Genomic DNA, 17,297 nt, shown 5'->3' with positions numbered 1-17,297 from the left:
CAGATTGATGATCCCGGCCGCATCTGGCATACTGATGTTCAGCAGGCGTGATTGCTATGTGAATCTGGCGAGCTGACGCCGGATCCGGCACAGTCACCTGCTATCGGGGAACTTTTTTTTTTAAGCTAAATATCAAATTTAAGACTTTTCAAGACATCCTCAACTAAGTTAAATGCAAATACTGAACATAAACTCCACTAAATAAACATTCACACATCTTACGTAACTGCAAGTTATATATCGCCCTTACCTTAGGGCCAAGTTGCCATTTACCTGGAGGTAAGGGGCGTGGCTAAAGTTGACCCTGCCTCTTGTTTGAGAAGGCATGCGAGTTTAAAACCTCACTGTTCTATTTCCCTTCCAGAACCTCTCTCTCTTGCAAGCACGCGTCTGTTCTGGCAACAATGACGGACGCGTCCACCAACATGCGGCTGAAGCTGCCTGTGGTCTGCTTCATCCTGCAGATTATCCTCATCATCCTCTTCGGCGTGCTGGTCCAATACGACGACGAGGTGGACGCGAGGAAATGGCACGAGCACCAGCAGAAGCACAACCTCTCGGAATATGATAACGACTTCTACTACCGCTATCCCAGTGAGTTTGTTGTGGAAACACTCTTATTTGTGTGAAAAATGGTCCACTGAGCATCGTTCTGGTGTCTCTAATTCCAGTTGGAGCTTTTCCAGTCTTATGAAAGTCTTATTTTCTTCACTCTTTTAATAGAAACAAGATGATCTATTGTTGCTTAAGGTTATTAGTTCCATAATGACATTTTAATTAGATCCAAACTGCTTGGCATGACAATTTTGTGAGGCAGATGTGCTAACCACAAGTATGTTAGCCCCAAAAGCATGAAAACCATCTCAAGTGTTATTGCGTTCACTTGTTCGGTGCCGAAAAGGTGCAGGTTATAGCACAGGTGTCAAACCAGCGGTCTAGGGGCTAAATCTGGCCCCCGACATCATTTTGTGTGGCCCTGCGAAAGCCTTTGCATGTGGACTTCATGTATTTAACTAAAATAAAATGCAAATAAAATCACAGAATATTTACTGTCGTAAAAAAATGTACCGTAATTTTTGGACGATAAGGCGCACGTGACTGTAAGCCGCCATCCACCAAATTTGCCAAAAAAAAAAAAAACGGCATTTGTTCATGGATAAGCCGCACTGGACTATAAACAGCAGCTGTCCTCACTGTATTAAGTATACATACATACATACAATTACCAATTAGCTGGAAAGCTTCAAAAAGCTTCATTTGGCCATCTCTGCTCCCTTGTGGGACAGTCAACCTCTGCTCTGAACACTGTTGTTATCCAACATGCCTCCTAGCATGCATTGCAGCGCTAAAGATGTAAATAACAATCAAAATTCATGTTCTGTGCTAATTATTTCTTCAGTTACTGTTCCAGTTGTTTCATTAATTGCTAGTTCTGGTATTCGGTAACACTTTATTTGACAGTGGCGCCATAAGACTGTCATAAGACTATCATAATTATGACATGACACTGCCATGAGAATTAATAAAGGCTTATGGCAGATGTAATTTGGGTCATCCGGCAAATTATCTTACTTTTGAATGGATGTAAAAGATCTGAGCTCGACATAAATTGAGTTTGTGACATAATTTGCCAGATGACACTTAATGACATCTGTCATATGCATTCATTAATGCCCATGATAATGTCATGTCATAGTTATGACGGTCTTATGGGAGTCATATGATGCCGCTGTCAAATAACGTGTTACCTATTAACCAAATAAATCAACAATAAGCAGCAATGGACTATAAGCCGGAGGATTCAAAATGAGGGGAAAAAGTAGCGGCTTATAGTCCGAAAATTACGGTAAGTAAACATTTAGAAAAATCAAATAGGAGGAGGAGGAAACTTTTTTTTTTTTAATTAGAAATTTATTGAAAAATTATTAAAAAAATAAAATAAAACAAAATATTTACTTTTTCCTTTTTTGTTTTAATGTCAATAAAAAATTGTACATAAAACTTTATTTAAAAAAAAAAGGCACCAAAAAATATAATATTAAATCCATTCGACCTATATCTAAGTTATCATTTAACCTCTTATTCACGGATATTGAATCCATAATTTGACCTCTAAAGATACAAAGTAAACATTGAAAGCAACACTAGGTAACTTTTCAACCTTTAGAAAATATTTTCATAACAGTTGTGATAATATGTCAACTGACAACTAGTTGAATGACACCTCTTTTACATCTTGAGGGTCTCTGTGTTGCTTTCACCGGCACTAATAACTTTGAGGAGGGTGGCAGGAACCATGCCACAAAAAAAACTACAAATATGCTGGCTGCTTTATGGCATACGTCACTTCCCCTGACCCCATTCGTTATAAAGACGGAAATCGATGCGAATGCTTTCGTGCGAACTCTGCAAAGATGGCAGAGCAACAAAACAGACAAAAAGTTTTGTCTGAGGATGAAAAAAGGGAGGCTACCAGAATACACAAAATAAACATTGGCGTGACAACCCCCCTCAACTGGATGGGTTAGGCAACACTAAGTCACACGGTTGCTAACTGTCATATGTAGGGCTGCAGCTATTGATTACTTTAGTAGTCGATTGATCGATGAACTAGTTCGCTCGAATAATCTAGTAATCGGATAAGGAAAATGAAAAATTAAAATACCTGAGCTGAGCCTCAAACGGTATAAACAACAACAACAAACAAACAATTGGCTAACTGACGTAGCAAATGTCCGCGAGCATAAATGCTATAAAACGCACATGTTTTTGTTTTTTTCTTAAATCCTCTTAATAAATGGTTCAGACACATATTTTCACAAAAACTGGCTAAATATACCTATAAACTAAATCACGAATGCATTTAAAAAAACATTAGCTCAAACAAAAACTTATGTTGGTCTTGCCGCGGAGCAGCTGGATTTAGCCATGTGAAGTGAGGCAGTCTAGAGGGCAGTGTAGCGACCCAAATCAATAAAACTAAATGCAAACACTTTCAATATAAAACATTATGACACCACTTTAATTAAACGATTACTCGAAGCAGCAAAATTTAACTTGAATCTTTTTTTCTAACCAAATACTCGAGTTAATCAATTAATCTTTGCAGCACTAGTCATATGCTACTGTTTTGCCACAACTGGATTACACTACCGCTATTGTCCACCGGCGTCGCTAAAATCGACCAAAACTGGCAGTGAATAAATTAATGATAATTTGAACAATTTTTAGGTTTCATCGACTAACATCAAATAGTTGTTAGTTAATCTTGTGATATATTAGTCAATTAACTGTGTCAACCCTAATACACACTTTAATCACATTAAAGATGACATTTGCTCATTCGCAACTCCCAGTCAAAGTGGATTAAACGCCTTGCGCCATCAATGGCAATCAATGGCAGCCAATGAATTAAGCTCTTATACCATTAACAACAATGGCCTTCCAATCTTTTGGAGTCATGTGACGTGCAAGCAGTAAGTGACCCGCAGACGCCCCCGCCGCTCCCTCGAACTCAAGGTGTCCGTCAAAGTGACGAGCGAGTGAGCGCTTGTCGTTTTCTGACTTTCCTGCGGGCGAGAATGATGAGAATGCCGATAGACAAATGCTTTCCTCTTATCCGAAGTCTTCATCTACAACGCGGAGACACTTAACTTTCAGCCTCACAGTTCCAGTGTTGGGTTCATACAGTCAGCTAAAACAGCATAAAAAGTCTGGAAAAGAAGCCCAGGCTAAGAAAAGACTAAAAATGTGACAGCAGTGTACTACAAAAAAAGTACCCTAATTTTCGCACTATAAGACGCACCTGACTATAAGCCGCCACCCACCAAATTTGGCACGAAAACAGCATTTGTTCATAGATAGGCCGCACTGGACTATAAGCCGCAGCTGTTTTCACTGTATTATGGGATAATTACACCAAAAGATATGAACCGGTAACACTTTATTTGACAGCGGCATCATATGACTGTCATAAGACCAAACGAACCACCATGAAACTTTGAACCAATTGGCTGCAAAGCTTCATCGCTCCAAGAAACTTTATTTGGCCAACACTGCTGCCTTGGGGGAGACAGGCAACCTCTGCTGCCACCTGCTGTCAACACTGTTGTGTTCCAACATGCCTCCTAGCATACACTGCAGTGCTGCAAATATCAAAAATCATGTTCTGTGCTAAACATTTCTTTAGTTACTGTTAGTTTTTTTTTTTTTTTAAATTAATTGCTATTTATGGTATTTGGTAACACTTTATTTGACAGTGGAGAGATAAGACTGTCATTAGACAATCATGATTATGACATAACACTGTCCAAAGCATTAATGAATGCTTATAACAGATGTCATTTAGTGTTAACCGGCCAATTATTTCCCTTTTGAATGGATGTAAAGGATCCAAGATGTACTTAAATGGAGTTAGTGACATAACTTGCCAGGTAATACTAGATAACATCAGTCACAAGCATTTATTAATGCCCATGATAGTGTCATGACAGAATTATGACAGTCTTATGACACCGCTGTCAAATGAAGTGTTGAATATTAACCCAAATAAATCAACAAATAAGACGCATTGGACTATAAGCCACAGGTATCCAATTTTTTTTTTTCTATTAATTGCTAATTATGGTATTTGGTAACACTTTATTTGACAGTGGAGACATAAGACTGTCATTAGACAATCATAATTATGACATGACACTGTCCAAAGCATTAATGATAATAGATTTATAGATAGTATTAATGTAAAAGATCCAAGCTGTACTTAAATGGAGTTAGTGACATAATTTGCCAGGTAATACTAAATAACATCTGTCACAAGCATTTATTAATGCCCATGATAGTGTCATGACACAATTATGACAGTCTTATGACACCGCTGTCAAATGAAGTGTTAAATATTAACTAGGGCTGTCAAACGATTAAAATTTTTAATCGAGTTAATTACATCTTAAAAATTGTAATTAATCGCAATAAATCGCAATTCAAACCATCTATAAAATATGCCATATTTTTCTGTAAATGATTGTTGGAATGGAAATATCAGACACAAGATGGATATATACATTCAACATATGGTACATAAGGACTGTATTTGTTTATTATAACAATAAATCAACAAGATGGCATTAACATTATTAACGTTCTGTTAAAGCGATCCATGGATAGAAAGACTTGTAGTTCTAAAAAGAAAAATGTTAGTACAAGTTATAGAAATTTTATATTAAAACCCCTCTTAATGTTTTCGTTTTAATAAAATTTGTAAAATTTTCAATCAAAAAATAAACTAGTAGCCCACCATTGTTGATGTCAATAATTACTTACACAATGCTCATGGGTGCTGAAGCCTATAAAATCAGTCGCACCCAAGCGCCAGCAGAGGGCGGCAAAACTCCATAAAACACAACAAGTGAGTGTTTCACTGTACTGTCATTTAAATCTGTCTGAGCGGGGCATCTGCGTTAATTGCGTCAAATATTATAACGTGATTAATTTAAAAAATTAACGCCCGTTAACAGTATAATTTTGACAGCCCTAATATTAACCCAAATAAATCGACAAATAAACCGCATTGGACTATAAGCCACAGGTATCCAAATGAAGGAAAAAAAGTAGCGGCTTATAGTCTGAAAATTACGGTAGATTATAGAAGCACAGACGGAGAAAAATCATCAAGTGTGACATGTTGTTTGTGCTTCTTTTTCAGGCTTTTGTGCATCATACTTTTCTCACTCCTTTCATTACATGCTTCTTTTTCAGGCTTTGTGTATTCACAATGCAAACTGCTGCCAGATTTTCCATACTTCGCACTTCATCACTGCTCTTATGCTGTGCTTCTTTTTCTGTTCACAACTGTCATATTTAATGTCTTCTCTCACGCTGTGCTTCCTTTTCAGGGTAGGGTAGCATATCACTCATGTTTTGTTGGCCTTCTTAACTCTGTCCTCCTTTTTCAGGCTTATTTGTAGTGCATTTGTGTTGTACGTTGTCACTTCATTCACATTGTGCTTCTTTTTCAAGCTTTTGTGTAATATATGATTTACTATATACCTGTTCTCTCTGTACATACAGCTAATTTGTGTTGCAATTCTTCAACTGTGATTCTTTTTCAGGCTTTCATGCCATAATTTTTTGTTATGTGCTTCTTTTTCAAGCTTTTTTCCCCCAAGATTTTGGAAGTTATCACGTTTTGTCCTTTTTCGCAACATGCTTCTTCTTCAGACTTTTCCTTGTCGAGCACTACTGTCTTGACTTCCCATTTCTCTGTGCTTCATTTTATGGCATTTATGTCGCAGATTTTTGTAATTGTTTTTTCACTCTGTATGTGATTCTTAATATTTTTCAGTTTTGTTCTCTGTTTATAATGCATACCAATGATTTGTTGCAATTCTTCAAATATGATTCTTTTTCAGGATTTTATGCCTCATTTTTTGTCATTGTCTGTTCACTCGGAATGTGCTTCCTTCTCAAGTTTTTTTTTCTTTCAAAATTTTGCCAAGATTTTGGGAGTTTTAACATTTTGTCCTTTTTCTCAACATGGTTCTTTTTCAGACTTTTCCTAAATGGTATTGTTGTGTAAATTCTTTACGTTTTACGTTATTTTTCAATTTTTTTAAGCACACTTTTGTCATACTTCTTTGACTCAGTCCTTTTTTTCCCCCTCGAAAATCCATGTTGAGCACTACTGTCTTGATTTCTCAGTTTTTACTCTTTGGTTCTTTTTCTGGCTTTTATGCTGTAAATTTTTGTCATTGTCTGTTCACTCTGCATGTGCTTCTTTTTCAAAGTCATTCCCCCTTCCCTCACGATTCTGGAAGTACACACAGTTTTTTTTCCAACATGCTTCTTTTTCAGACTTTTTTTTTTAGATTGCCTTGTTGTGTAAATTTCTCACAACGGTTATTTTTCAGAATTTTGTGCTTTTTTTTAGGAATCCTTGTTGAGCAATACTGTCTTGATTTGTAATTTCTTTCTCGATGCTTCTTTTTCTGACTTTTGTTACAGTGCCGTCACACTTATTTTACTCATTATCAGACAGTTCCTTTATTGTGTTTTGACTTGTAGCATGCAATTTATGACTTTCTGTGTCCTACCGTTGCAGATAAGATCGCTTGATAATGACACAGCAGGTGTGATTGAGTTGGTCAGTTACGTTTTACAGTGTGCAGACAAGCCGACGCCCTTGCCGTCATGCAAAACAAAGGCCACTTTATTATTCAGCGTTTTTTTTTTTTTTGTATATACACCGTGTGTGTGCAAGCATACAGGTCATTATGGTAAACAGGTTAACGGTCACTTTTTAACAGTCACGTAATAGCTTCGGGTTGGCTATGTTCCTACTTTTATTAATTGTTGTTGATTCACGTGTATTGTTGTAAGTGGGCCACGAGGCCAACAAGGGTACGCTGGCACCACTTACGATTGTGTCTTTGCCAAAGAATGTCGCCATGGCAACAGTGGCCCTTGGACAGCGGATTATTTACACATGCAGTGAGAGTGAAGGGACATTTTTTTTTCTATTTTAACTTAATTTGTATTTGAAATTAGTTGTCAATAAGAAGCTGAGGGCTTAAGAATAGGTTGTCGGTTAGTTACTAATTAGGATATGAATAGACAGTGTTCGGATTCTGTATTCTGCTTCAAGTGAAAAGTTATAGGGCAAAGCATTGAGCCATGCGGAACGCCTCTTTTTATGCAGGCTTCCAGGACGTCCACGTGATGATCTTCATCGGTTTTGGCTTTCTGATGACCTTCCTGCAGCGTTATGGCTTCAGCAGTGTGGGCTTTAACTTCTTGATCGCCGCCTTCGCGCTGCAGTGGGCCACGCTCATGCAAGGGTTCTTCCATGGCATGCATGGGGGGAAAATACACATTGGAGTGGAGAGGTGACCAGAAAAACTGACTTTTCAATTGCAGAAGGAGTTTTTTTTTTTGTTTTAATTGATATTTATATTGTTTTTATTCTTCAAAAAAAATTGTATTATCTTACTTAATTTTTTCCGTAGGATTTTTATTATTAATTCATTTAATATATAAATTTAATTTGAATTCCATTCATATTCTTTAATTTTTTTCTTTTTTCTATTTTTTATTGAATTAGTGTTTTGTCCATTTGATTTTAAAATTAAATATAATATTTATGGTATTTATTTATGCATGAATATATTTCTAAATATTTCTTTGTTTATTTTTTGTTTAATTTGTGTCATTTGAAATTTTATTCAAACTAGTATTTTATATATTTGAGTTTTATTTAATTTTATTTAAATTTGTTAATTTTTTTTTTAACATTTACTGTATTTATTCATTCATTAGTATATTTAGTATATCAAAATATTTATTTTTTTATTTTAAATTTTATTCAAATGTATAAAATATTTAATATATTTAAATTTTATTTAATTTTTGTTTAATTACAAAAATCTTTTTAAAATTCACTGTATTTATGCATTAATGTATCTTAAAATATTTATTCATTTATTTCTCATTTTTTAAAATTTTCATTTTAAATTTGATTTCAATTAATAAAATATTGAATTTAATAGAGTATAATTATTATATTAGAATTTTAAAATGATTACTTTTAAAAAATTCACTGGATTTTTAAAATTATTGTTTTTAATCTGTATTTTATGTACTATACTACTAAAATATTTAAATCCATTAATTTTTTTATTCAAAATATTTTTCTCTTCCAGCATGATCAACGCTGACTTCTGCACCGGCTCTGTCTTGATCTCCTTCGGCGCAGTTCTGGGCAAAACCAGTCCTATCCAGCTCCTGGTGATGGCGCTATTTGAAGTCACGCTGTTTGCCGTCAATGAATTCATCCTTCTGTCCGCTTTGGGGGTCAGTTCTTTCGGTTCTCTATTCGAACACCGTTTCAAAACCATCTAGAACTGCTGGGTCCTTCCCAGGCTAAGGACGCGGGCGGGTCCATGACCATCCACACTTTCGGGGCCTACTTCGGCCTCATAGTGGCTCGGGTTCTGTACCGACCTAACCTGGATAAGAGCAAGCACCGGAACTGCTCAGTGTACCACTCGGATCTCTTCGCTATGATCGGTAAAAACACATTTTTAACTCATTCGCTAGCTTTTTCAATGCTAACGAATGAGTTATCCTACGCTTCTTGTCGCAGGTACCATCTACCTCTGGATGTTCTGGCCCAGCTTCAACTCTGCCATCACGGCGCACGGCGACGACCAGCACCGCACGGCTTTGAACACGTACTACTCGCTAGCCGCGTGCACGCTAGCCACGTACGGCATGTCGGCCCTCACCGCTCATGACGGAAAGCTGGACATGGTGAGGTTTGGAGCGGATAGTCGCGTGGCGCCAAGTTGACGCCGATTGGAATCCGAGTTTAGTGATCGGAGATGATAAAGGAGCCGCCGTAGTAGGCTGGCGAGACGTGAGTGAGGTTTATCTGATCTGGATGTTATGAAAGGCTGAAGCATGTTGGCGTAGTGTTGTACACGCGAGACTGGTTTCAGTCTTGATCTTGGGTTTGACTCGCAAAAGTCTTGATCTTGACTTAATCTCAGTGACTCTGACTGATAGAGAAGTCCACCAGTGGCCCACCATAATTTTTTATGGGAAAAAGATATTCATTCTTCTGTGACCTTTGACCTCATGACCCCAATCAATAATCACCTCTTTCGTTTCAGATTAAAAACACATCCTGCAAATTTGATCATTATTAGTTGTCCGATAATGACTTTTTAACCGATATCCCGATATTGTGCAACTCCAAAAATCTGATGCCGATATCAAACCGATACCGATATATGCGGCAGTGGACTTAACATTTTATGGCTAATTATATTGTGATGCCCTACTGGATGCTTTAATAATTATAATAATGCTCACATAACATATCCCAAGCATCTTAATTTGGAGACATCTAATGCTCAATAAGCATAACTGCTGTGCTAAGCTGTGACCAGTCCTTGTACAAACGCCTTTAATAACAATAAATAACTACAAACTACTATATATAATGAAAATAAGTAGAATAAACTTAACAATACACTGAGTTGCGTTTTAGCCTTAAAGCAACACTTGTTAACGTTTCAGTTTCGGCCAGACAACTCAAATAATTATCTTTTTTTTTCTTCTTGTGTTATCTTGAACACAAACATACATTCATTTTGGCTCTGTGACCTTTGACCTCATTAAAAATTCATCACTCTTTCATTTTATATCATAAACATCTACAAATTTGACATAATCCCATGACTTTTTTTTTAGTTGTCTTGAACACAACAGACAAATTGAAATTTGGCACTACGACCTTTGACCTTACTACCCCAAAATGTCATCACCTCTTTCGTTTTTATGTCAGAAACATAGCCTGTCGTAATACGTGTGTGCTTCCTTGAGTTATTTTAAACACAAACATACAAATTCAATTTGACCTTTGACCTCAAAATTTAATCATCTGTTCCGTTTCATATAACAAATAAATCCTATTACTTATTTTTTTTTTTTAGTTATCTTGTTATCTAGTTTTCAGTTATCTTGACCACAACAGACAGACAGACAAATTCAATTTGGCCCTTTGACCTTTGACCTCTTCCGTTTCAAGGATTTTGAATCAGGCTTTAAGTGAGTTCATAAAACTAGATTACAGCTGCAAACTAGGGTTGCAATAATGGTATTAAGCAAAAGTTAGTAATTGAAGACAGAATCAGGGTTTAGAATTTTGGCCTTCAGAAAATTTTAGGTTTCAAAATTAGGGCTTCAAGACGAAAGTGGATTTTTCAATCAAGATTATGGATCCAAGTCAGGAGGAATGATGGTATTGAGGCATGTTAGGGTTTAAAATGAGGCCTTGTTCAGCCTGGCAGCCAAAATCCATTTTTTTGCCAATCCAGATTGAAACCAGATGGCACTTTTGTAGTGTGAACAGTCACAAAGCGCATAAATCTGAATTTTTTCATGACTGATTGAAACCACATATGGGAGGTAGTTTCATTACTAACTTTAATATCAATATTGTGGTCCAGCCTGAACAGGCCCAGATCGGATTTGGACACTTGCTGAAAATAGTGTGAACAGTTAGCCCTAAAAATCAGTTTTCTGGAGGAATCCAATTGGAATAGGATATGCTTCACTTTCAAAAATGTTTAGGATTAAAATTGGGGTTCGGTGACAGCGTTATGGTTTCTAAATGGGTTTTAAGATGAGGTTTTGGATCAAATTAGGGTTGCAAACCACAGTTAAGGTTTCATTGGTTTCAAACAAGACACACGGTTTCAGATTAGAGTTTAAACGTTCAGTGCCTGAGGGTTTCCAAATGATAATGACAATGTTTTTGTGGTGGTACTGCGGTAGGTGCACATCCAAAACGCGGCGCTGGCCGGCGGCGTGGCAGCGGGAACGGCGGGCGAAATGATGCTGACGCCCTTCGGCTCCATGATCGTGGGCTTCCTGGCCGGAGTCATCTCCGTCCTCGGATTCAAGTTTCTCTCGGTACTGAAACGCCCGCCCCGTTACGTCCAATAGTTATTGGACCTCGTGCTTGTGTTCAGCCCATTCTAGAGAAGAGGCTGAAGATTCAAGACACGTGTGGCGTCCACAACCTCCACGGCATGCCCGGCGTCCTGGGTGCCATCGTGGGGGCTGTAACTGCCGCCGTGGCGTCCTCCGACACCTACGGAGATGGGTGAGTTCACGGATGAGGCGCAACAAGGGCGGGGTAGTTGATCTGAAATTGTCGTGTACTTGCCTCACTCAGCATGGCCGACGTGTTCCCGGACGTGGCCACTGGCGACGTGGAAGCGTCCTTCCAGGGCGTCCGGCAAGCCATTTCCCTGGCCGTCACACTCGGAATCGCTCTCCTCGGGGGGCTCATTGTTGGTATGCTTTACATTCTCATTGTTTTCAAACTATTTGTGAGATTGTTTCTAATCCAGATTACAGTTATAAAAAAAGGATTACATATCAAAATAGTGTTTCTCAGATTACAGGGATAGTGTTTGTAATGAGGGTTTCAAGACTAGATTAGGCGTTTTGAAAAAAGTGATTTTTTCAAAATAAAGAATTTCAAATCTAGATTATGGTGTAAGAAACTTTCTGGTGCACACCAGAAACAATCTGGTACACACCAGATAGTACATAGTGTGCACCAAATAGTATGATTTGCGCTCTAGAAACTGATGCGCACAGAAACTCTCTGGTGCACACTAGAAACTATCTGGTGTGCACCAGAAAGTATGTAGTGCGCACCAGAAACCTTCTGCGTCACACCAGATAATGTGTGGTGCGCACCAGATAGTATGAGGTACGAACCAGAAACTATCTGGTGCGGTGCGCCCTAGAAACATTCTGGTGTGCACCATGTGGTGTGCACTGGATAGTACGAGGTGCGGACTAGAATCTGGTGCGCACCAGACAGTATGTGTTGCGCTCCAGATTGTATGAGGTGTGCACCAGAACTATCTGGTGCATACTAGAAACATTCTGGCGCGCACCATGTGGTGTGCACTGCATAGTATGAGGAGCACACTAGAATCTGGTGCGCACCAGATAGTATGTGGTGCGTGCTAGAAACGTGCTGGTGCGTACAGAAACTCTCTGGTGCACACTAGAAACTATCTGGTGCGCACCAGAAACTCTTGTGCTATGCGCACTAGAAACATTCTGGTGCGCACCATGTGTTGTGAACAAACTATCGGGTGCACACCAGATAGTTTCTGGTATGCATCAGCACGTTTTTACGCGCACCACATAGATAGTATGTGGTGCACACTAGAAACTTTTTGGGTCACACCAGATAGTATGTGGTGCGGACCTCATACAATTTGGTATGCACAAGATCGTTTCTAAAGCGCACCACATTCTATCGGGTGTGCACCCGATAGTTTGTTCACAACACCTGGTGCGCACCAGAATATTTCTAGTCCGCATAGCACAAGAATTTGTTGTGCGCACCAGATAGTTCCTAGTGTGCACCAGAGAGTTTCTGTGCACACCAGATAGTTCTGGTGCACACCTCATACAATCTGGAGCACACCACATACTATCTGGTGCGCACCATATTCTAGTCCGCACCTCGTACTATCCGTTGCACACCACATGGTGCGCACCAGACAGTATGTGGTGCACACCAAAAACTTTCTAGGTCGCACCAGATAGTATGTGGTGTGCTCCAGATTGTATGAGGTGTGCACCAGAAATATCTGGTGCGCACAGAAACTCTCTGGTGCACACTAGGAACTATCTGGTGCGCACCAGAAACTCTTGTGCTATGCGCATAAGAAACATTCTGGTGCGCACCATGTGTTGTGAACAAACTATCGGGTGCACACCCGATAGTATGTGGTGCGCTTTAGAAACTATCTCGTGCACACCAGATAGTATGAGGTGCGCACCATATACTATCTGGTGCGACCCAAAAAGTTTGTAGTGCGCGCCACATACTAGCTGGTGCGATGCGCACTAGAAACATTCTGGTGCGCACCATGTGGTGTGCACCGGATAGTATGAGGAGGACACTAGAATCTGGTGCACACCAGATAGTATGTGGTGCGTGCTAGAAACGTGCCGGTGCGTACCAGAAACTATCTGGTGTGCACACTACAAACTATATGGTGCACACTAGATAATACTGTATGTGGTGCACACCAAAAACTTTCTAGGTCGCACCAGATAGTATGTGGTGCGCTCCAGATTGTTTGTGGTGTGCACACAGAAACTCTTTGGTGCACACTAGAAACTATCTGGTGCATACCCGAAACTCTTGTGCTATGTGCACTGGAAACATTCTGGTGCGCACCATGTGTTGTGAACAAACTATCGGGGGCACACCCGATAGTATGTGGTGCGCTTTAGAAACTATCTCGTGCACACCAGATAGTATGTGGTGCGCACCTCATACTATCTGGTGCGACCCAAAAAGTTTCTAGTGCGCACCACATACTATCTGGTGCGATGCACACTAGAAACATTCTGTTGCGCACCATGTGGTGTACACCGGATAGTAGGAGGTGCACACTAGAATCTGGTGCGCACCATATAGTATGTGGTGCACGCTAGAAACGTGCTGGTGCGTACCAGAAACTATCTGGTGTGCACACTACAAACTATATGGTGCACACTAGATAATACTGTAGGTGGTGCACACCAAAAACTTTTCCTAGTTTGTGGTGCGCGCTAGAAATGTGCTGGTGCGTCCCAGAAACTATCTTCTACGCACCAGATAATATGTGGTGCGCACTAGAAACTTTCTAGGTTGCACCAGATATCAGTTGGTGCGCTCCAGATAGTATGAGGTGCACACTAGAAACTATCAAGTGCGTCCTAGAAACTATCTGGTGCGGACCAGATAGTACGTGGTGCACACTAGAAACTTTTAGGTGCCCACCAGATAGTTTCTAGTGTGCACCACATACCATGTGGTGCGCAGCATATTGTTTAAATTTATTTCATTTCTGTCGATTTCCCTTTAGGGGCTCCGTATTTAACTGATTAATTAGTTGCAGCCCTACTTTCAAGCCTAGATTAAGGTTTTAAATAAGGGTTAAGGTAGAGTCTGGGTTTCAAATTATGATTTCAAATGAAGGTTTTAGGCCTTAGATTTTGAATGTACAGCGTTTTCAACCAGGCTGAGATTTTACATTTGGGTTTCAAGCACGATTGGGTTTAAATCAATCGGTTCTATTCATAATGACACGGTGCAATTGCAGGCTTCATCATGAAGTTGCCCATCTTTGGAGCTCCTCCTGACACCCTCTGCTATGAGGACAGCATCTTCTGGGAGGTCAGTGCAATATATTGACTAACCTAGTATTAGTACTAGTGACCCTAAGTAGTAGAAGGAATTTGGCTGAGTCAAACAGGCTACAATTACTAGTACATGTCTGTCATGTACTAGTGGGATAGAAGTGCTTTACAATTACTTGTATGGACACAAGGTGGCAGCAAAGCATTAAACAGACACTTGTCAGTAGTGTCAATAAAAGCCTGCAGGTGGCGCCGCTGCACTACTTCGGGATGTGAGGCGCCACGTTCAGGAAGATGATATGACGTCATGTTTTTATTCATGGGCGCCTGAACTCTTCAATGGCATTGACGGGGACAGACGTCCATTTATCCTACTGCTGTGAATTTAATTGAATTATGACTAGTAGATGTTCAAATTCATTTGAAGTGGGAGGGTGGATTGGACGTCTATTGCTGTCAAAGGCAGTCAATGAGTTATAATAAATCGCCTAAACCATTTATTCAGATTTTTCAGGAAATAGTAAAAACATTTGTTCAATTTCTGATATTTACTTACAATTTTGATGATTTTTTCTTATTTTATGATGGGTTACTATCTATTTTCATTACATTATTTTTTAGATGTAATATTTTGAAATGTTTTGAATAGTATTCTTGTTTTAGGTGTTATTTTCAATAAAATCTGATTATTTCTTTTTCACCGTAACTAATCGTATTTGCAATTATTGAAGGAAAATAATGTGTTTGGTAGTATTTGTATGATTCTACTACATTTGAATGTAATCTATTTAAGTTATTCATGTTAATGGCTTTTTAATTTTTGTTATTTAAATATGACAATTTTCAATTATTTGTTTTTGTATAAGTGAGTATTTGGCCACACAAAGAAAAAAAATAGTTAAAAATATTTATTTATAAAAATAGTTATATTTCGAAATTTAAGTTGTAATATTATAGATTTAATAACTTTATTCTTGTGATATAATTACTTAAATCTCATAATATTGTTTTATTTTGGTGTCTTTCTTTGCTTTGGCCTTGAAGTCCCATTGAATTAAAAAATTAATAACAGATATATTAAGTTTTAGTAATATATCCTTTTTTACATGATCTTTTTCAATGTTATGTATAATATCAATAATTAAATTAATTAAAAACACATTGCAAGTGGTTCTTCACCATTACAAAATATGTTGCAGCCTTTTATCATTTACTTGAATATTATTATACATTTTGTGTTTTTCATCCAGTGATTTAAAAAAAACATTTTTTACATATTAATCAGATAAAAACACAAATAACAAATTAGATTCATGATACTTAATGTAACAATTGAAAACAACATACATATTTACTGTAAAAAAAATGTGTATTGCATTCATTTGAGTACTATTTTTATGGATTTATTTCTGCAGGTTCCCGGGGCCGAGGAAGGCCACGAGGACCAGCTGACCACTGTCGTATCCGCGGAAACCGAGAAACTCAATGGTTAAACACGAACACACACACCCCAACACACACACGTATAAAATTATACATAGTCTTGCGTGCGGTCCTCCGCGTGTCAAAGGAACGTTTCTTCTCCAAAAGGACAAGAAGATGAGCATCATTAGGCTTCCACCTGTAGGTGGCGCTGTGCTGCACGCCTGCGTGGGAAGTGATGAAGGACGCCAGCACAATTTCCATACCAAAGAACAACCAACTTTCTTTAAAATGGCAAATTTTCATTCAAATATTTGTATTATTCCATACTTTGGGGTTTATATATGATAGTTTTTTTCTCCTGTTAAACAAGTATGGCTATTTTTGATTGGCCCTTAATGTTTTTTTTAAAGTCCCATTTGTATTCTCGTGTTTTTTAAGGCACGATATTGTATTATTTTTGTCCAAATAAACTTTTCGAGTGTGTAATTTTGGTGTTGTGTTAAATTATACACAAATGTGTTCATCAAAAGTGCAACGATACCGCTACTTACGAAATTAGCTCCCTCTGCTGGCTAGCAAAGAAAACTACAGACAACATTAAGGTTGCAATTAATTAATAAAATTAATCAACCCTCAGAAATAAAAAAATGAATATATGTTAGATATATAACACAGATTAAATATTAAATTAATAGGTTAAATATATTAGATTATATATATATATATTTATATGGAATTATTTTAAATATGACAACCCAGCTCCCTCTGCTGGCTACCTGGGAAACTACAGGCAACAATAATTTTTTGAAAAAAAATTTTTTTTTTCAAAATAAATCTAGTCCTACAATTTTTGACCAAATCACATCGTTTGGACATCAAAAATTTTGGGACAGTGAGAGGCATAATAGTTATATACAGAATTTGGAAAAAAATTACAGTTCCCGGAAATTTGCTAAAAACTTTCCCATTTATTTTTAATGGGATGCATCGTTGGTTCAAATTTCCCATTCACTTCCATTGGAATTTTGAATGGAACTTACAGTGGATTGATGCCAATGACGGCCATGTACGTCGAATCTATTGATGCCACTGTACTTGGATTCCATTGACACATATGTAATTCGATGCCATTGACGGCCTTGGAT

General features: G+C 38.1%; 1 protein-coding gene across 1 annotated transcript; it reads left to right on the top strand.

Moving 5' to 3' along the window:
• The first annotated feature begins 340 nt into the window (after positions 1–340).
• On the top strand, positions 341–16,638 carry LOC130915141 (ammonium transporter Rh type B-like). Its single transcript, XM_057834939.1, has 11 exons — positions 341–594; positions 7,697–7,883; positions 8,697–8,847; positions 8,916–9,063; positions 9,140–9,306; positions 11,338–11,475; positions 11,535–11,668; positions 11,741–11,862; positions 14,691–14,764; positions 16,143–16,215; positions 16,318–16,638. The coding sequence occupies exons 1-11, from the start codon at positions 405–407 to the stop codon at positions 16,338–16,340; spliced, it is 1,407 nt and encodes a 468-aa protein (XP_057690922.1). The 5' UTR covers positions 341–404; the 3' UTR covers positions 16,341–16,638.
• The last annotated feature ends 659 nt before the right edge of the window (positions 16,639–17,297 follow it).

The sequence above is a fragment of the Corythoichthys intestinalis genome, chromosome 4 (genome assembly GCF_030265065.1).
Source record: "Corythoichthys intestinalis isolate RoL2023-P3 chromosome 4, ASM3026506v1, whole genome shotgun sequence".
Classification (NCBI taxonomy): Eukaryota; Metazoa; Chordata; class Actinopteri; order Syngnathiformes; family Syngnathidae; genus Corythoichthys; species Corythoichthys intestinalis.
The sequence above is the reverse complement of the archived record's forward strand: the minus strand, read 5'-3'. Positions and strand labels throughout refer to the sequence as shown.

Bases quoted from the DNA above. Each gene is read 5' to 3' on its own strand.
- LOC130915141 (XM_057834939.1), top strand. From the start codon at position 405: ATGACGGACGCGTCCACCAACATGCGGCTGAAGCTGCCTGTGGTCTGC. The intron at 8,848-8,915 runs GTCAGTTCTTTC...GGTCCTTCCCAG, and splicing joins TCCTTCTGTCCGCTTTGGGG to GCTAAGGACGCGGGCGGGTC. The intron at 16,216-16,317 runs GTTAAACACGAA...CTTCTCCAAAAG, and splicing joins GGAAACCGAGAAACTCAATG to GACAAGAAGATGAGCATCAT.